At 44.3% G+C, this 21,305-nt stretch overlaps 1 protein-coding gene across 9 annotated transcripts in view; it reads left to right on the top strand.

Moving 5' to 3' along the window:
- The window catches only part of DST (dystonin), a 522,626-nt gene that overhangs the window by 442,643 nt on the left and 58,678 nt on the right, over positions 1-21,305 (top strand). For 7 of the 9 annotated variants that reach the window (XM_068960483.1, XM_068960482.1, XM_068960484.1 and 4 more), the window contains 8 exons: positions 952-1,118; positions 4,393-4,552; positions 4,750-5,076; positions 5,730-5,814; positions 7,103-7,344; positions 8,444-8,650; positions 20,575-20,694; positions 20,865-20,972. In XM_068960483.1, coding sequence (XP_068816584.1) covers positions 952-1,118; positions 4,393-4,552; positions 4,750-5,076; positions 5,730-5,814; positions 7,103-7,344; positions 8,444-8,650; positions 20,575-20,694; positions 20,865-20,972 — 1,416 coding nt within the window. The remainder of the gene's footprint in view (positions 1-951; positions 1,119-4,392; positions 4,553-4,749; positions 5,077-5,729; positions 5,815-7,102; positions 7,345-8,443; positions 8,651-20,574; positions 20,695-20,864; positions 20,973-21,305) is intronic. The other 2 variants (XM_068960485.1, XM_068960489.1) reach the window with 1 other exon arrangement.

The raw sequence follows: 21,305 nt of genomic DNA on the forward strand, positions 1-21,305 counted from the left end.
TAGGATACCCTCCCGGCGGCGTGTTGTCCCTGGGTGCCTGTCCGTGGCCTTGGTCCTCCAGGGTCAGTCAGGGGCAGCTTCAGGCAGCAGTGGTGTTCAGCGTTCCGTGTGCCGTGCCTTGCTCACCACTCTGCACGTGGGGCCTGGGGATGGCACTTTTTACTGAAATGCTTGTTTCATTTAAGTGGAGGAAGGGAATCCTGATTTTTGGCACCCCATGTCAAACACTCCCAGGCTTCTTGAAATGAAGAACTGGACATTTTTTTTCTGCTGCTCAGTCCTGAAATGTTAGTCTTCTTTTGCCCACTTTGAAGGCTTCTGACATGTTTCACTCTCTGGTCATTGTGGAAATGCTACTTAAAGGCTCTAGTTTTTATCCTCATAAAGAATTTTAGGAGCTATCCTACCTCCCCAAAGCAGCCAGGAGCCTCTGGTTTCAGCCTCATTGACTTGTGAACTGGTCTGAGTCTCAGCTTCCCTTCTGTGGTAGATTATTTAACATGGGAAAAGGTTTTTGAAAATAGTGATGATTTATAATGATCTTTTCTGTCTCAGTGGGACAGATCATTCTTGAGTGTTAGGGCATTCCCATTTCGTTATAGTAATGAGGATTTTGCATGTCCAGTGCAGTGATGTTTCCTGAGTAGCAGCACCCTTCTACCCCATTATCTTGTATTAAAAAGTTGAGAATGAATGGTTTAGTGGCCTTAATATTCATTTTATTTTCTGCGAAAAGCCTTTACCACAGTGTCTAACACAGTAGTAATGAATCATTAAATAGGATGAGGTTTTTGAAAAAGCTCTGCTTCTCAAATCCTTTTGTATGTGAATCCATGCAAAATTATTTTTGTCACATGTCAAAAGCATGCTAGAAAGCATATGTTTATACAGTTATTCCTTTGTTTCCTTTCCATTTATTTATTGTTTTCTCATTTACTATTTTTTCCTAAGCTTCTCCAAAGATTGCTGGATGACCGCAAATCTACTGTGGAGGTGATCAAACGGGAAGGAGAGAAAATCGCTGCCACGGCAGAACCTCCGGATAAAGTGAAGATTTTGAAACAGCTGAGTCTGCTGGATAGCCGATGGGAGGCGCTACTTAGTAAGGCTGAAACGAGGTAATGTAAATGCTGCCAGGGTTTGGGAAGAGCGGCAGTGGCTTTTGTACTGATTTCTCGTATTTTGGTCCTACTTTATTTCCAAATTGCTCTTTGCCTGTGTTTGTCACGTATGTGAACATAGAGGGCAGGGGTGGTGGTACTTCTCAGTCCTCCACCGGGGATGTCTTGTAGTGCCCAGATCTTTCCCAACTCTTGTTTGTTTGTTTTTGTGTTTCTTTTTGTTTGTTTGTTTGGCTGCGACCTGTCTCAGGTTCGGCACACAGGACCTTTTGCTGAGGTGCACTGGCTCTCTAGCTGCATCGCGTGGGCCTAGTAGGCAGTCGCAGTGTGCAGGCTTAGGCGCTCTGCAGCGTCTGGGGTCTTTGTTCCCCGACCAGGGATCAAACCCATGTCCCCTACATTACAGGGTGGATTCTTACCTCCTGGACCACCACGAAAGTCCCTATTACAACTCTTTAAGAACAGTGTTTCCCTCGCAGGGTCCTTTATTCATTCATTTGTAACACAGTTATTGCCTGCCTGCCACGCATCAGGCAGGGCCAGGTGTTCCAGGGTGTGCTTGTCAGATCGTCCCTACCCTCAGGGAGGACCGTAGCAGGGTTTGGTGGCCACTGAAGAGCAGGGACAAATGTGATGGCTCAGAGTGAAACCTGCACATGGGGCCATGGTAGCAGAGAGTCGGAAGAACCCGGCCTGGGGTGGGGAGGTGACAGGCAACCTCAGTTTTTTTTTCTATTTTTGTTTCTAATTAAGTTTTGACTGTCTAATAATATTTTTTAAATGGTGCCCTCAGTTTCTTAATTTTATTTTATTTTTGGCCACACCCTGCGACATGTGGGGTCTTAGTTCCCAAGCCAGGGATCAAAGCCACACCCCTGCAGTGGAAGCGCTGAGAGTGTGAAGGCTTAGCGGCTGGACCCGCAGGGATGTCCCGAGTTCTGGTTTAAGGCGGAGTGGGAGGTGTCTGGGATGTGAGGCTGGTGGAAGGTGCCGTGGCGTTTACCTTACCAAGGTGAGGCGCTGGAGCGTGGCTCCATTGGGCTTCACTGTATTTCTTTTTTTTATTTTTTATTTTATTAAAGTATACTTGATTTATGATGTTGTTTTCATTTCTGCTGTGTAGCAAAGTGACTCAGTTGTACACATGTGTGTGTATGTGAATATATATATATATATATATACGTACATATATATACGAATGTGGTCTTCCCTGGTGGCTCAGACGATAAAGCATCTGCCTGCAATTCAGGAGACCTGAGTTCAGTCCCTGGGTCAGGAAGATCCCCTGGAGAAGGAAATGGCAACCCACTCTAGTACTCTTGCCTAGAAAATTCCATGGACGGAGGAGCCTGGTAGGCTGCAGTCCATGGGATCTCAAAGAGTCGTACACAGCTGAGCAACTTCACTTCATATAAGAATGTATATGGACATTTTTTTAAAAATATTCTTCCCCGTTTTGGTTTACCATTTGTCTTGGGATATGGAGTATAGTTCCTTCTCATTCTCTCTGTTAACGCTGCACTGAGCCATGTCAAGTCATTGCGACACTGAAGTGTATACTGGTTGGGTTGGAAACAGATGACCTGCTGAACAGAATGAGTGTCTCCACCCATTCCTACCTTCCTTGGAACTCTTAATAGGATAGTGCAGAGAAGGGTTTGTCTAATCTTGAATTCCAGAGTGGAAGGAAGCGTTGTTCTAGGACAAGCGAGTGAGGGGCTCCCGAGGAGGCTGGAAATTTCACATTCCCTTTAGCATGTATCAGTAGGTTATTCCTTCTATGTAGCGTGCTGGAGTTACTATTACTGCCATGGGAGAGGTGCTGAGTACTATTTAAAATAAACGAAAGCCAATACCTCTGCTTTCCTCCCAGGACTGTCCTTTTCCTTAGCCATCCTCACAGGGGTATTGAGTGGAGGGATTGTGGTCATATTGTGATTCACACGCCAATTAATAGATCCCCTTACAATTTAAAATCACAGCCAATTAAACCTAGTCTCAGACGTTATTTCCATTCATTCTAGGGGATTAGATACTATTTAATAGAATTTAGAAAGAAGAGTCATAGATAGTGATCATCCAGAAGTTAAAAATAATATAGTGATTTATTCATTTTTTTTAAGGTGAAATGTGTTTCAACTGAAAGTTTTAAAAATATATACATATGTGGTTTGTGATAAAAAGATACAGAAATTGTTAGGTTGGCCAAAAAGTTCATTTGGGTTTTCCAGTGAGATCTTATGGAAAAACCCTCACAAACCTTTTGGCCAACTCAGTACATTCAGCAGCATGTGCCAATTTTTCATAATTCACTTTGTTCCCAAAGAACATCCGTGTCTCAAATCAGGTCGTTTCCTAAGAATTAAACATGATGACAGGTCAGGACAGCAGCTCTTGGTCCCAGCAGAAATGACTTGCAGAACTGGATACTGAATCAGGTTCTCCGCATACAGACCAGCACAATCACTTGCCCTCAGTGCAAACCAAGGACCGCTCAAGCAGGTTTTAACTTACACGGCACCTTTTCAGTGGAGGAAACATGAGTCTACTAAAAGCATTTCAAACTCTGTTTTGTAAAAGTCAGAGAAATAGTTCTTCTCTTTCATGATATTTTTAGTCCATAAAATAATAACTGTTGCTTCTGGGAAACAGACCTGACAGTATACTTTTTACAGGAGGAGAGGAATTACTGGTAATTCCAGTGCAGGGGATGCTTTATTTTGCAAAACTTGAATCTAATCTTGACCATTTGACTAACACAGTCTCAATAACTGGTGCTCTGGCTGAATTTAACTAATTTGTAAAGCATAGAATATATGTTCAGTACATGTTACCTATTATTATCATTATTATAGCTGCTATTGTTATTATAACATCACTAAGATTATAACTATTATTATTGTAAGAATTACGATGAGTTAAGACTTTCAAAAGATTCAGGTTCTTGAGGTTGGTCTTTGTTCAGTTTTAAAAATTAAAGGAGCATTTGATAGAACTATTACTTAAAAAAAAGATTTATAGATTTTTCTTTTATTTTTTCCACCATGCTGAGTGGCTTGAGGGACCTTAGTTCCCCAACCAGAGATTGAACCCTGGCAGGGAATAGAACTATTTTAAACTGTCCTCTCAGTGTAAGAGGTTTTAATTTTCACCTTAGACGTTTTCTACAAAAAGTGTTGGGAGCGGAGTGCAGGAGCACGAGTGAAGCGTTCTGTTGACAGCTTCCCACATTCCTCATCCCCGAATGACCTTCCTGTTGGCGCGTTTTCAGGAGCCGTCAGCTGGAAGGTATCTCCGTGGTAGCGCAGCAGTTTCACGAAACCTTGGAGCCTCTGAACGAGTGGCTGTCGACCACAGAGAAGAGGCTGGCGAACTGCGAGCCCGTTGGAACCCAGGCGTCCAAGCTGGAGGGGCAGATCGAGCAACACAAAGTAAGGCCCCCGCCGCGCGCGCGGGACCCAGTCGCCCCTTTCCTCGGTGGCTTTATGACATGCGTTTGAGTTAGCCGCTATTGTGTGTTGCCTCAGTTCAACCTGACACCCGTTTCATGTGTCATCTTTGGGTTCGATTTATGTTGTCGTTTTTATTTGTCCATTCTTTCTGTTTCCCTTTTTTAAACCTTGTTTAGGCCTTAGAAGATGACATCCTGCATCACAATAAGCATTTACACCAGGCCGTTAGCGTTGGCCAGGCTTTAAAGGTTTTGAGCTCCAGGGAGGATAAAGATACAGTGCAGAGTAAACTAGACTCCTTCCAAGTGTGGTACGTTGAGATTCAAGAGAAGAGCCACAGCAGGTCTGAGCTCCTGCAGCAGGCTCTGTGTAACGCTAAGATTTTTGGGGAAGATGAAGTGGAGCTGATGAACTGGCTGAGTGAAGCGCATGACAAGCTGAGGCGGCTCTCGGTCCAGGACTCCAGCCCCGAGGGGCTGTGGACACAGCAGGCTGAGCTGCGGGTATTTTGATTTATTTTATTTTTTCATTTCAGTTGACCTTATTTTCTCAGTTCTCTTTATTTCTGTATTATTTTATGTTTGCTATGATTTAGGTTAATTCCTGTACTCAAAAAAGACATTGCCTTTGTATACAATGACCTTTTTTTAAGTTGAAGTATAGTTGATTCACAGTGTTGTGTTAGGTTTACGTGTACCATAAACCAATTCAGTTATATATATATATTATTTTTCAGACTCTTTCTCATCTAAGTTATTGTAAAATATTGAGTATCATTCCCTGTACTATACAGTAGGTCCTTGCTGTTTATCCATTTTATATAGAGCGTGTTCTATTCAATTAAATCACATGTAATGTAAGAAGAGGTTCAGTTTATCCAATAACAGATTGTTCATTTTTCATCTTATTATTTCATCATTGTGTACAAAGGCCCACAATTGACCAGTACTCCAGTCTTTCCACGTAGCTCATTTTCTGAGTAGGGGAGAGAATTACGATAGATGGACTGAGACACGGGCACAGTGCTGAAACAAGGAGAGGTGAATGCGAGGACAGTGAGGAATATTTGAAAATGTGAGGTGTTTACTCAAAAAAGTGAAGCCTAGTTAACATCCTCTTAAGATTAGCTGATAACAGGATGGTACCTGTATTTTAGGTTCTGCAAGAGGACATCCGGCTTAGAAAACAAAATGTAGACCAGGCGCTGCTGAATGGCCTGGAGCTACTTAAACGGACAACAGGTGAGACGCCTTTCAGATCGTCATTCCACGAGCACTGTGCATGGCTTTCAAAATAGTTGAGAGATGCGGCAGAACACAGAGCACTTGAGAATTTTGGGGCCAGTCCAAGACTTCGTTCTGGAGAACACTTTGAAGGCCGATCAAGGGGATTTTGGACTATGATTTCACTTTTTTCTCATGATCTCACTGAGTTTTTAATGGAAGTTCTGTGTATTACTCATAACACTGAGCACTGGTCAGAGAATCGCGTGGCAGAGTGAAATTAGCTTTCCGCTTGTGGAAGGCAGTTGCTGTAGATGCAGAGCAGTTGTAGACAGTTTTGTAAAATTGTAAGGGCGGTGGTATTTGGTGGCACATAGTGTGACTGTGCCCAGGCTTCCTTTCTCTATGCTTGAACTCACCAAGAAAATAAATGCTGACTCGTTTTTAGTAATCCCTTTGGCTGTAAGAACATCTCACTGTATCTGTATTCAGCTCAGCACATGTGTGGTGGGGGCAGGTACTGTTCATTATGCATGGGAGGAATTTGATATCATAGCTACAGCCTTGCACTGGGAACCTGAAGCCCAGGATGCAATTTCTCTGTGTGTCTGAAAATTCCATAGAGGCAGGTGAAGATCTGTCAGAACAGTGCAGATGAGTTTAACACACAAATGGATTATACATTGGAGGAGGAAATGGCAACCCACTCCAGTATTCTTGCCTGGAGAATCCCGTGGACAGAGAACTCTGGCAGGCTGCAGTCCACGGCATTGCAAGAGTCCAAGAGTCGGACGTGACTTAGCAACTAAACTACCACCACCCAGGCTGGACATACACATGTGTATGCCTGTGATAGGCACCATTCTAAATACTTTGCAAGTATAAACTAATTGAATTTTTATCACAACCTTATGAAGTAGGTTCTGTTCTTGTAATAAGTACTCGGAGGCACAGAGAGGTCAGGTACCTTGTACAAGGTAATGAGTCACAAACTCAGCATTTGAACCCAGGTGCTTTTTAACCTTAAACACGGAAAGACCATACAGATAGACGCAAGGTGGTGCTTTTTACAAGACAGGAGGTGCTGTAGTCCTTGACAGTTTTTGTATTTGGATTCGCAGAGCTGTTGACATCGACCAGAAATCCCCAGAAAGATTCAAACCTAGGAAAGGACTTTTCTTGGGTCAGAACTTCTTAAGAAAAGTGTCTCCTCTCCCCCACTTCCCAAAATCTCATCAGCGTAGCATCACTTCTGAAGAAGTCTGCTTCCTCTTTCATGAGATATAACATGCCTTTGAAATTCTAGGTGACGAGGTTTTAATCATTCAAGATAAACTGGAAGCCATTAAAGCAAGATACCAGGACATCACTAAGCTGAGCGCAGACGTTGCAAAGACCCTGGAGCAGGCGCTGCAGCTTGCACGGCGGCTGCAGTCCACCCACGAGGGGCTGTGCGCCTGGCTGGACAAGGTGGAAGTCGAGCTGCTCTCGTACGAAACGCAGGTTCTGAAGGGAGAGGCTGCCAGCCAAGCACACGCGAGGCAAAAAGTACGCTCTGACATACATTCTTTGTGTCTGCTTGTTATCTCTCAAGGGAGGCCTAGTCACTCAGGGGCAAAGTGATGTTTATCACATGTCACTACTAATGTGTTCAAGGACGCCTGTGTGGGCATGGACCCAACAGAAACTGGCCACGGACCAGCTGTGTGAACTTTTAGGAGCCCAGACAAAAAAAAAGCATCTTGTCGTTTGTCCTTCGAACCTTGTGGTGGGAGTATACTTTATTATGCATAAAAACAGGAAAAAAAAAGGGGCAATGATCAGTGTTTCAGAGACACACATAATTTGGTCGGGATAGTCACACATTTATAAGGTCAATGCATGGCATGAGGTGACTTTCCTAATCATGTTGCAAAAATTGGTATTCTCCTACACTGAGTGTCTTTCTTCTCAGGGTGGCCAGCCTCCATTTTCATCATCTCTGAAATATGACCACACGTGGGTTCAGGGAGTTAGGGAGGCTAGGTTAACTGAGCCTGTGATGATTCAACAGGGATGATTTAAAGCCAGTGTGTCCTCCTTTAGAGGGTCACTCGATTCTGGTCTAGACTTTCCTCTTTGGTTTTCTGGTACCTGATTACTTTTTTATATTAATTTTTATGAGAGTATGGTTGCTGTGCAGTGTTGTCTTCATTTCTATTGTGTAACACAGTGAGGCAGCCGTGCGCACACACGTATCTGCCGGGTTTTGGATTTCCTTCCCTTTCGGATCACCACAGAGCACTGATGGAGCTCCCTGAGGCTCTCGTCAGTTATCTGTTCTGGTTCCCGATTGCTTTGAGGTTACCAGCCAGCAAAGAACAATCCATATTAACTTGCTGGGTTTGGGTTCCCAATTTCTAAACACTGATATTACGTTTCAAAGCTCAAATCGTGCCGTGTTGAGAAGGGGGTTGTCCTTTTGAGCTCCTTAGGGAACGGTTTCCCCTGTGTGAAATACCTGTGGTGTACAGAACGTAACTGCGGCCAAGGGATCCCACCCGGCCTGTTGCCCGTGAAGGGCTGTGGCCCCGAGGGCAGTAGAAGGGGAAGCTCGCTCAGCCGTGGCGTGACCCCCAGGCCCGTGTCTCTCGGCTTGTGTCCCCAGGAGCTGAAGAAGGAAGCCAAGAGCTACAAAGCCGTGCTGGGCTCGCTGAACGAGGTGAGTGCCGCCCTGCTGGAGCTGGTGCCCTGGAGGGCGAGGGAAGGCCTGGAGCGGACGGTGGCCGAGGACAACGACCGCTTCCGCCTGGTGAGCGACGCCGTGGCGCAGCGGGTGGAGGCCATCGACGCGGCGCTCCTCCGGGCCCAGCAGGTAGGCGGGCATGTGCCTCCCAGAGCCTCTCCTCCCAGTGGCCTTCCCACCCACCACTCACGCTTCCAGAGCCATAGGAGGGTCTGAGAGGGTCAGCGGGCTTGGGCAGGCGTGTGCGCGCTGGGTGGGGCCCAGCTCTGCATCGCTGGGAGCCGTCTGCCCTCTGGTTTCCGGCCTCATCCCCCTGTCGGCCAGTGGAAGGAACAGCCCCGCTCCCCTGCTCCCCACACAGAAGGCCTTTTGTCTCCACGTGTGCAGGCTGCTCATGCTGATTTCAGGCCCTGGCTAGGTCAAATCTGTGTGTGTGTAATTATTATTATTATTTTTTTGAGTTATCATGTAAGTCACTATTAACGTTCCTTGACATACATGGCAAAAAAAGGCTGAGTTCTTTCTTAAAAGGAAACTGCTGTGTTGGTGATGTCGTGTTTTGTTTTGTTTTTTCTGGAGATGACTGAAAGGGGAAAAAATGATTGTTTCTGACCTGTCTGCAACTCACACAGAGCCTCTGGGTTCCAGAGAGTTTCATAGGCCCCACCCCTTAGCCACAGCTGGGTCAGAAGACTCTGGGCAACCAGGGGGGTCTTGGATCCAGAAGCTTGTGAGACATGTTTGGATTAACTTGTATTGAGATCTCTGGATATTTACATTAAGTCATCAGCCTTTTGTTGCAGGCTTTCTCTGGTGGGGTTAGTGCGGTTTTGAAGTGTACTGCAGAGTGGGGCTCAGGAAGGTGGGTGACTCAGCCTTACTCATCCAGGCCAAAAGCAAGACACACTAACCAAGCAGACTGTGCTGAAGCATCCAGAATCCATTCTCTCAGGTTGCTGTACAAGTGCAGTTTGTCTAGTTCTAAAGCGTGGCCCCTCACCCCTCATTTGAGTGCTGTGCTCTGGAATCAACAGGGCCGCCCGAATACGGTATTAGCAAAAGGCCTGCCTGAGATATTTTTTGCAAGGGAGACCTTCGTGCTTGAGGAATGCATTTGCATGGCTCTGTTTTCAAACTTGGGAGGAATTTGTATGCCTCATTATCATAGGGAAATAAGCATGTTTACTTGTGAGGTTATTCAACTATTTGAAAAGAGTCGGATTATTTTTTTCACCAAAATTTCTTCTGACCTTTCCGAGTTGGCACTGAAGACTTCTCTAAATAGCAAGACAAATATTCTCTCCTCTGGGGAATAGGGCTCTCTTGAGAAGCGGATCGTGGTTGGCTTGTTCAGTGAAGGACGATGGTAATGAGGGTGTAACCAAACTAAGGTTTGGCTGCTTGCCTCTCATAACCCCAGTAATTCGAGAGGCAAATGTCAGGAGAGAGGAAACGTGCTTTAACTATAAGAGTGGGCTGTCTGGGGGAAAGGGAGACTCGTGTCCAGAGACCAATTCCAAAGATTCTGCTCAGCCAGGATGATTTCTAAAGGAAAAAATTGGGGTGCGAATCTCTGAATCCCGGAGGCAGGAGGGTGCTTCTGCCTCTGTCTGCATTGAGTGCAGGTGGCTGGCTCTCTCTTGAGACATTATCTTGCTGTGATCTCTGGCAGGATTGCTTAGGGGGCTAGTGGGATAGAGGGCTAGTCATTTTTAACTGCTTGCTTCATCATTCTTACTCCTTCTAATCCAGGAAAGGAACCAGCAGGTTAGGCAAGGCATGATGTGCGTTCAGGAGGGCCTAAGCCAGGAGTCGGTTTGAATTGCTTAGTGATCTCATTCGGTTCTTTTAAGGATAGAGGGAAATATAAATGGGAAACAGGAAAGGGGCAAAGAGCTGCTCTAAAGCACAGGTGACAGGCTGAGCGCCTTGCTGGCTTATAAGCTCTGCTGAGTGCCATGGTCATTAAACTGGAGTCCAGTTCTGTTCAAGGTTTTTGCAAATACTTTCCACAAGTTGATCTGTGTTTTCTAGATCCAAAACATATATCCTGTAGGAAAATAACAATTAATGGGTTTTTTACCAGATAAAGTCATTCCTTATTGAAAGTTTCAAGACTTTGTGAAAGGGTGCGAGAAAAACTCACAGAAGCAAGATCGTGCAAACACTGTGGTCTGAATCCTTCAAGCCTTGCTTGTGAGAGAGAGGGAAGGTGTTGGATAAAGTACCTCACTGCCACTAGATTGTAGCTAATATCAGTGCCATTGGTCTGTTAATATCTCCTGGTTGTTCGTGTGTATTTATTCTGTATGTATATGTGCATTCCTTTGAAATGCCTGCAAATCTGTCCAGTGAAATACCTCCAGTATTAAAGAAAACCAATAAGTGAAGTGAAGTCGCTCAGTCATGTCCAACTCTTTGCGCCCCATGGACTGTAGCCTACCAGGCTCCTCTGTCCATGGGATTTTCCAGGCAATAGATTGCCATTTCCTTCTCCAGAGGATCTTCCTGACCCAGGGATGGAACCCGGGTCTCCCACATTGTAGACAGACGCTTTACCGTCTGAGCCACCAGGGACGTCAAGAAAACCAATAAAATGTACTTTTTTGTTCTTGTTCAGTTGCTAAGTCGTGTCCAACTCTCTTTGACCCCATGGACCGCAGCATGCCATGCTCCCCTGTCCTTCACTATCTGTGCGTTTTCTCAGATTCGTGTCTGTTGAGTCAGTGATGCCATGCAACCATGTCATCCTCTTCTGCCCCTTCTCCTTTTGTTTTCAATCTTTCCCAGCTATCATGGTCTTTTTCCAGTGAGTCAGCTCTTCACATCATGTGGCCAAAGTATTGGAGCTTCAGCTTCAGCATCAGTCCTTCCAGTGAATATTCAGGGTTGATTTTCTTAAGGGTTGACTGGTTTGATATCCTTGCAGTCCAAGGGGCTCTCAAGAGTCTTCTCCAACACCATAATTCGAAAGTATCAATTCTCTGGTGCTCAGACTTAAAAATTCACTGAAGCCAATTAAAAAGAGAGAAATTAGAAGAGAAATACTTTTCCAGTAAGGCTGAGATGCACTGTTTAGAGCTGGTGTGTGGTGAGGTGACCTGCCTCTGGTGTGTAGTGGAGTTGTAATCAGGACTTAGTCCAGATCTCATCCTGCTCCACTCTGGTGCCTCTTTACAGATCAGGTAGAGAGGAAAAGTCCTAAACGGTGATCCATTTTTTCCTAACCTCCCTCCATAATCTGAAGGAAGGCACTGTTATTGCTACAAAGTAGAAATAGGAGGATATTTCCAGAAAGGGCCGTGAGCCGTGGGCATCCATGCTGAAAGGATCAAGAAAGCTCTCACTCCGGGCAAGTTTAAGAACACATCCATGCCTGCCTTTCTGGTCTGACAGATTTACTTTTGCATTCAAAAGAATAGCTTCTGAACTCATTATTTCCAAGTTTAGAAAAGCCCTAATATGTCATTGAAATTATTTTATAACCTTGCCCAATTGTAAATGTTTGGAATTAGGATCAGAATACAGTTTGATACTAAAATGCTTGTTTTCTGTTTATCCAGTCATAATACATCCATGAAATACAAAAGGAATGGTGCAAAAAGAAAAGAATCCCACTTGGACAGGAGCCGCAAGTTTTGTACATGCTATTTTATGCTGTATAAACAGGCACCTCCCACTGTTTCTTCTGTGTCTGAACCATGGACATGATCTGGCCGCATCCATCTTTCTCTGTACACCTTTAGTCACATGCAGCTTGTTTCATTAACAGCTACTCCCTCCTGGGTCCCTCCCCCAACATATCCTACCCATGAGTGACCGCGTGAGGGTATGGGCCTTGAAAATGACTTGGTAAATTTTACATTTATAAATTTAATGCTGTGTCCCCAAATAACCTAAGTTCAGCTAGACTGAAAATAACTGAAGGGGCTGTTTTCCAAGCAGATTTCTCATTAAGATGTTTTAGTCTTTTGACATTAAAATGGTTTACATGCAGACCTGCCTCCTTGATACCGTTATAAGCTACACTTTGGAATGCCGCAGCTTTAGGGAAGTTGTGAATGGTCAGGTCACCATCTCAGGTTATATTCATCTGCGTGGAAGACGCCAGGGAGACGTGGCAAAGGGCTGAGGTCTAAAGAGAAGTGGGAAGAGAGTGTCCAGATACCTTCTCATTAGCATGTACTTCGAATCCACCCAGTACACTCAAAATACTCCTGATGTTATATGGTTAGGTTTTTCATGTTAATGCTGTTATATTACGTAGCAGTTTTGAAAAGATCTTTCATTGAGTTTTGAGAACATAGTGCCAAGAGCCTTACATAAATTTGAGTGACGTTTATTATTATTTTGGAAGTAATAGAACAGCCTCAATTATGGATGAATGCAGTGAGCATGGTGTCCGTTTGTTGTGACCGGTTAATAAGCCCCTGAATCTGACTCAGCAAATTTGCAAGCATCAATATTCTGAAGAGGATTTTTTAGTCGGGCCCATTCATAAGTTTTAGGAAAAATCTGAGTAGAATAAGTCAGCTTGTTAAGTAGTAAGAATAATCTTTATATAAAAGCAAAACAGCTACCTCCTTCTCACCAAGGCCTACAGTTAGAAACTGTAGGTATTTCAGCATGTTAAACCCACACAACGCAATGTATCTTTGTTGCTTTCTTTCTCATTCTGCTCTTTGAATTAAATGAGCCACTTGGAAATGGGGAAATGCATTTTGCTTCGAAGATGTAGACTTTACTGCCTGAGTTCAGGTCACTGTGATTATTTAAACCCCGGAATGTTTGTGTTCACTTCACTAGCCGCTTATAAATGTACAGTTATCAGAAGGTGCTAAGGTGTGTATCTCACAGGGTCTGGGTATCCCAGGCACTCTCTGGCAGTTCTGATTGCCTGGCTTGTTCTATTGGGCCATCATAAGCCCCCCAGTATAAAGGCGTATGGGTACAATTAAAATAAACAGCTCACTGGGTCATTAGGGATCTGCCTGGGAGAAAAATAACACCTGTTAATTTCTTTTAAAGAACTAGAACTAGCCTCCCCCACGGAAGTGAGATTTGTTTAGACCTTCCAGGTGTTGGGGTAGGAAAATATGGGCTGGGTTATGAATAATGGGAAGGAGAATGGAAGGAAATGCTAATGGAAAGAACGCGCTAAGACCCTCTCGGAGTAAGGTGTCCTGAAGGTTAAGACCTGCTTACCACTTAAGTCTCTTAAACCTCTGCTTCCGCTCAAGTGAGACTTTCTGGCGAAATCCAAAAACAATTTGTCAGAGATGGGAGAGACACTTAAATAGTAAGTAAAATCTCACCGCTTAATGACTGTTGTGGTATTTGAGCCAGTTTTGGTGAAATCCCATGAATAATGTGAGTTCTTAAGCCGAGACCGTCCACAGGCACAGGGGCGTACCAGGGCGACTGCGATGTGGGCTCGGGTCAGACCACAATGGTGCGAATCTCAGACCCGCATTTACAAGCCGGGTAACCTCTGGTGAGTCAGTCAGTCTCTCTCTGCCTTGGCTTTCTCAGCTGCAAATGAGATTAGTGGTGGTACCCACTGGATTTAGTGGCTGTCAGGATAAAAGGAGGGAGTCTTGAATGTTCAAGCACTTAGAACAGTGTGTTCAGTAGAATGTTGGTCGTTACTGTTTTACAGAGTGTTTTTCAGGAACATTTAGAGATTAACCAATTAAAATGTCTTTTACCAACTTGTAGGAAGTTTCTAAAATACTAGTTCAACAAGGAATTAGTGTAGTTGGGGTTGATGGTTGGACTCCACAGATGATGCTTATTAGACCTTTTCCCAGAATGCAGTTAAGGACGCTAACATTCTCTACAATTCATTTGAAGTCTTTTTTTTTTTTTTTTTGCTATTTACATGGGCAGTAAGCAAATTTATTAAAATTTGGTGTAGGGAGCTTTCTGTTTATGTTACTCAGCAAGTAAAATAAGCCACATTTATGGTCTGTTAAGGAATTCTCACATTAAGTAGCTATTTGAAAGAGTCCCAGATCTAAATAAAATGCCTTGCTTGACTGTAAATTGCCTCATGCAGACCCTGCGGCTATCCCTTTTGTTGTTGGATAATAAATATTTTCTAACTTAATAAAAAAAAATTCAAAAGACAGAAAGGAAATTTCTGCTTGAAGTCTTGTTTTCTTTTAGCAGAGCAAATATTTGCCTTGGTTAAAGAAACAGTGTTTGAGTTTCAGCTTTCCATTTTGGCAACTTGGGTATCATCATACTGTTTTTCATTGGTTGCTTTTTTTTTTTTTTTCCTTAGGAAAGGGAGACTTAGTGTTAAACTAATATTAACACTAACAGTCCGACTTTCTTTATTAGGACTGTCATATAAATACTAAAAATAGCCTGAACGCAAGCAAAAGGGTTGGGGCATCACTCTATTTTTTCAAGGACTAGTAGAAGAAAAAACTAAATTTTGTTTGTTTTGCAGCATTGGCACTCAGGTGGAAAGGCCTGAACTGTTTCTTCTCAGTTACGTGCCAAGTGCACCACACAGTAGAGCTGTGCCCAGAAGTTTCATCACATGCAGTTTCAAAGCCAATGATCCGGACTCTTCCACTTGTCTCGTGATGATTTCTTTTTCCACATCTGAAGCTGCTGAGTTAGTTGATGAAACTTTTTTTTCCTCTTCACATTGATCCACAATTGCTAATGAGTAGTTCCAGTTGAAACTAAGTCATGTCGCAACAATTACTGAACCAGATGAATTCAGATAGAATTTTTCAGATGCCTTATCAAGATTCCTTCTGGAGTCCACATTGTTCTGGCTTGTCCCCATAGCAGCAAAAGTGATGAATTAGTGAGCAGAACACTTAACCAATACCACTGCGTGCAGATCACAAGGCGGCTTCAAAAAACAATGCATGATGTTATGGGAAACTTAGAAAGGAGAAAGGCTTCTGCTTGAGTTTATAAATGTGCAGAGTCATTTTAGAAGTCTAAGTCCCCTGCATACGGACAACCCACATACAAATGAGTTACATTCCAAGAGCTCTTTCTTCAGTCCCAATTTGTTCATAAATCCAGCAAAGTTAGCCTGCATACCCAATTGGCAGTGTAGTACTGTAGTGTAATAGGTTTACAATACTTTTCACACAAACAATACCTAAAAAACAAACACACAAAAAATAAGAAAACGTTTTTGATCTTACAGTATAGTGCTTTGAAAAGTGTGGTCGTGGTGGTGGTTTAGTCAGTAAGTCGTGTCCTACTCTTGCGACCCCATGGACTGTAGCCTGCCAGGCTCCTCTGCGCATGGGATTCTCCAGGCAAGAATGCTGGACTGGGTTGCCGTTTCCTTCTCCAGCAAAGTATAGTAGCACAGTACAGTAGCTGGCATACAGGGGCTGGCCTCAAGTGAAGAGGCAACAAGAGTTACTCCCTAGAGGAGGGAGAGGAGGTGGGAGATGGTGGAGCTGAAGGATCGTCCCCATGGGAGACGGAGGGCAAGCTGCAGTTTCTCTCATGCCTCATGCTGATGGAGCAGGTTCTGCTTCCTTGTTGGAACCAGATGCGCGTTTGCACCTTTGAAAGTTCGCACCTTGAAGGTTGCTGTGGGGAAGACTTACTGTAATTGCCCTTGTGGGGGAGCTCACCTACTCTGAGCACTCAAGTTCTGTGTATTTCTGTCTGGAACAACTTGGCCTGTCCGTGATCCTGTCGGGCGTGTGGCACTTGGCAGGACCCCGAGGGCCGTGTGTCTCAGCCTCCCACATGACGGGTGACTGCCGCCCATATGCCAGAGGAGCCTCAGAGTAGCCTGACTTTGCATCCTTTTTGGTTAGATGTTGGTTTAGATTCAGATTTTGTTCAGGTAGCATTTCTAGAAATTGTTAAGTAAAGGTCTATCAAACCATATCTTCCCTTTCATATCCTTTGGCTGTCAATATTTAAAGGTAAATGTCAAAAAATACTGCTGTTGTTGGGTCACTAAATCATGTCTGACTCTGCGACCGTGTGGACTGTAGCACGCCAGGCTTCTCTGTCCTTCCACCTTCTGGAGCTTGCTCAAACTCATGTCCATTGAGTCGGTGATGCCTTCCAACCATCTCATCCTTTATCCTCCCCTTCTCCTCCTGCCTTCAGTCTTTCCCAGCATCAGGGTCTTTGCCAATGAGTCTGCTCTTCACATCAAATGGCCAAAGTAGTGGAGCTTCAGCATCAGTCCTTCCAATGAATATTCAGGACCGATTTCCTTTAGGATTGACTGGTTTGATCTCCTTGTAGACCCATGACTCTGAAGAGTCTTCTCCAGCACCACAATTATAAAGCATCAGTTCTTCAGCGTGCAGCCTTCTTTATGGTCCAGCTGTCACATCTGTACATGACCACTGGAAAAACCATAGCTTTGACTCTATGGACGTTTGTCAGGAAAGTAATGTCTCAGATTTTTAATATGCTGTCTAGGTTTGTCATAGCTTTTCTTCCAATGAGCAAGTGCATTTTCTGGTTTGGTCCCATATTTTAATGATTATCTTTTTTTTTTTTTTCTATCTAAACTTGTTGACTAAGAGAAATTAACTTTCAAATAGCTTCAGTACTTATTTACTCATTCATGACCTGGCAAAGGTGAAAACAAGTGGTAGAAAAAAATCTTGATAAAGAACAATTCAGTAATAATATTATTAAGGCTTTTTTTTATCTATCTAATGGTGACTTTTTCTTTGTGAGATTGGAGCCATCACAGTGACTCATTCGGTACTATCTTACTTGCACCAGGCTATACTGGCAGGTAATTACATGCCCCAGGTTGATGAGTGGAAGGCCAGACTCTGGTTGTGGGAACAGGAATCAGTACATCCAGGACAACTTGGCAGCATAGATTGAAAAGAGAAAATGCACATAGGACTTGATGAGAGGTTACCCACAGAGAGGTTTTTTGTTTTGTTAATTAACTTGTTTTAAGATCATTGTAGCTTCACGTGCAGTTGTAAGATGTAATTAATGTAGAGTCCCCCTCATAATGTTTCTTCAGTTTTCCCAATGGGAGACCATCTTGCAAAATTATGCTCCGGTGTCGCAAGCAGGAAGCTGACACAGAACGTTTCCATCAGGACGCAGGGCACGTCCATCGCAGAGACCCTCACGCCGCCCCGTTAACAGCTGCATTTGCCCCTCCTATCTCTGCCTCCTCCTCAATCCTAGCCAAAGTCTGGCCTCCACTTCTATAACTTTACCGCTTTAAGAATGTTTGAGTACCTTTCGGCCACGAGGTTTCCCCCCTCTCCTCTCCACAGTGGCCTGAATTTTAGGTCTTTTCTTACAGTTCCTTCCTCAGGCCCTGGGCTCTGTTAGTTTCCTTCTCTCTATTCTCTGTCATTTGGGCTGGGTAATTGCTGCCATCCTGTCTTCCGTTTCAGTGACTCTTTCCTCTGTCCTGTTCCTTGATCTCATCCTCTGAGCTGTTATTGTAGTTGTTATATTTTTAAGTTCTAAAAATCTCCATTTGGTTCTTCTAGGTGTATTCTGTGTCTTTTACGGATTTTACCTTTTGTTGCCGAGGCCTTCTGATTTTTCCCTCGCTTCCACTGCCTATGAGACTGCTCCCCGTGTGTCTTTATCACAGCTGCTCTAAGCTCTGTCAGATACTTCTGAGGTCATCTGGGGACCAGCCTCTGCTCATGATCATCCGTTCCGTCTTGGTTCCTCGCGGTTCTTGGTGCCCTGTGTCTTGGACCTCAGATCGTCCTTCTCCTTTGGGGGGTGATTCTCAGCACCTCTCTGGCTGAGATGGCGGGGATGCCGCCCGGAGGAAGGAGAAGTCCATGGATCCCAGGGAACTTGCTAAGCTTAGGTGCCCCCTAAGCTGGGGGTGCCTCTCATTGCTTGGTGGGGCTGGGAGCTCCCCGGCACTGTGGGCAAGGGGCCACCTCCCCACTGAGTGCTGTGCAGATCCTGACTGTGACAGGCCTCCCCTGACACTACTCCCCGAGGAGAGGAGGAGAGCCCACCCAAGCCTCCGGGTCTGCAAGTCCAGGCTCCCCACGGGACTGCCCAGTGCTTCCCACTGACCCAGGGGCAGAGGCCTGTGCTCGCTCGGGGAATTGAAAGGACCTGCCCCTGCTGGGCTGACGTCATCCTGGCAGGGGTGCCGGGCCCAGCCCAGGGGGTGGACCTCTGGGCTCCCTGTTCAGCCCTTGTTGGCAGGAGGGTAGGGAGCCCAGGGCTTTGTTCTCTGGTGTTTGGTTGGAGCAGAACGCTTATTGCCTAGACGCTTTCTGTCTTGCAAGGCTTCCCCTTTCCTGCACCTTTGACTAGAGAGAGGCTTTCCTGGGGGCCTTGTCTGGCCTCTGGGTGCTTCTGAGGGGCAGTTTCTCCAGTATCCCGTCCAGGGTATGGGAGCAAAAGAAAACCCAGGGCACTGGCCTCTGTGGTGTTCCTGGGGTCCGAGACTCAAAGCAGTTCTGCTTCCCTCTCTCCCGGATCCTCCTCGCGTGTGCTCTGTATGATGCCCGGGCTCTGAGATTGAGGTTGGGTGAAAAGTATGTCTTCTCCACCCTCCTGTGAATCTGCAGAGTGTTGCCTTGTGTCTTAAGAGCATGGGTTATCTTCCAGTTTAGTTTCTTACCTCCACCCATACCCCCCTCCACTTATTATCCCCCGACCCCAAACTGGGTTTCCAGGTGCTCTTGAAAAATTAGGGGCTTCCCTGGTGGCTCAGATGGTAAAGAATCTGCCTGCAATGCAGGAGACCTGGGTTCGATCCCTGGGAAGATCCCCTGGGGAAGGAAATGGCAATCCACTCCAGTACTCTGGCCTGGAGAATTCCATGGACAGGGGAACCTGGCTGCAATCCACGGGCTTATAAAGAGTCGGACACGGCTGAGCCACTGACACTTGAAAAATTGGAGGTTCTGGCAGTACTGGACTTGAAAATCGCAACATCCGTCCCTTTCACTCTTTCTGCCGAGGTGTTGTTAATTACCATTTGTAGTCTGCACTGTGCTGACTGGTATCGCTTGCCTGCTGTATTTGTTCATGATAACTGGAAGGCATGGGGTGTATCTGGTACAAGATTTAGAAAGTGTTCACACTCTTTGACTTAGAAGTCACCTTCTAGGAATCAACTCTAAGGGACTACTTAGAGGTGCCAACGGAAATTTATTTACATTACAAAGATATCCATTACAGCATTGTTTGTGTAACATCAGACAAATGCAGAGAACCTAAGTGAAAATATCCAAGGATGCTGGGATACAATGATGGTATTTTAAAAATCACACTTTTGACATGGGAAAGGTTCACCATAAATGAAAAAGAATGAGATTGCTTATACGGTATTATCCCAGCACTTTCTAATTTTTAACTGCTGAAAGCAAATTCACTGAAATAACGATAGTATTGACTTCAGCTTTTGATTTTCTTCTATGTATTTTTTCTGTACTTTGCAGATTTAGACCATAAATTATTCTTGTGATCAGGAAAAGAAAAATCTCTTAAAATATTTAAGAAGGCTTTGGAAAATGTACTCTGCTGATATTAAATGAGAGGCAAAATATGATGCATGAGATATTTGGGGTATACTCTCATGCATGGAAAGTATTACATGGAAATGTATATACTTTCCACAAGCAGTAAATAAATGGGACTATATCATTCTTTTTGCTAGGAATTGCAGACTTTGATAGCAGAATGTTACCTGCGTATCATATTAAAGTGATACAATGAAGGATGAAGTGATGTAAAGATGGTGTCTAACCGCTCTTATAGCTGCTTAATTTGTATAGTATTGTAAAGAAAATCCTTATATCACCACCAGGGAGAAGGCAGCAGTGTGAGCTGTCCTCAAATCATTACCATGTTATGGATTCAGCACATTTTAAGAGGTTGTGTTTAATTTCTCTGTGGAAAGTTCTCCTTTCTCTTTATAACATAAGTCATTCTCATGGATCATTTCCGGTTGCCGTGAAGAGACAGGCCCAGATTTTGCATTTATGTGATAGGGATATTTGAAAGACATGTAGGTAGATATTTCTCTGGCACCAGTTACAGGAACTTGCTGACCTGATTATTTATCTTTTGTTTAGTTTGACCAAGCGGCCGATGCCGAGTTAGCCTGGATTAATGAAACAGAGAAGAAATTGACGTCTCTGGGTGACATCAGGCTTGAGCAAGACCAGACCTCCGCTCAGCTGCAGGTTCAAAAGGTGAAGACACACATCTCCAGTCACATCTGCATGGTTGGTCAGCGTGCTCCGAGGGGAGGCACTTGCATGATGGAGTGTAACTTAGTCATTTTAACCGCTTTGCCTTATTGCTTTTGTTTTAATCATATGCTCTCTTTAAAAAAAAAAATTTTTTATTTTGGTAAATACAGACATTCACCATGGAGATTTTGCGACACAAGGACATTATTGATGAGCTTGTTAAATCTGGACATAAAATCATGAGCACGTGCAGTGAAGAGGAGAAGCAGCCTGTGAAGGTAGTCTCGCCCGTGTGACTGGTGTGAGGCCCGTGAGCAGACAGGCTGTGGGGGGCTGTCACTCTGAGAAAAGCCCTTTTCCTTTGTCCACAGCTGCTGTTTAAACAGCTAAATCGTTAGTTTTAAATAAAACATTTTTCAATCTTACAAAATAACAGTGAAAAGAATACTCCTTTAGGGAATCACCCTGGGGATAATCTCTTTTAATAGACAGAAAAGCTATTAAGGTTTGAATCCTTGAGTAACTGGGACCCATTAAGCATCCAATTAATGTTTGCTGTATTATCATTGCTATTATCAGAGTAAATTGTTATTCTATACGTCAACTGTTGT

The sequence above is a fragment of the Capricornis sumatraensis genome, chromosome 22, assembly GCF_032405125.1.
Source record: "Capricornis sumatraensis isolate serow.1 chromosome 22, serow.2, whole genome shotgun sequence".
NCBI classification, from domain to species: Eukaryota; Metazoa; Chordata; class Mammalia; order Artiodactyla; family Bovidae; genus Capricornis; species Capricornis sumatraensis.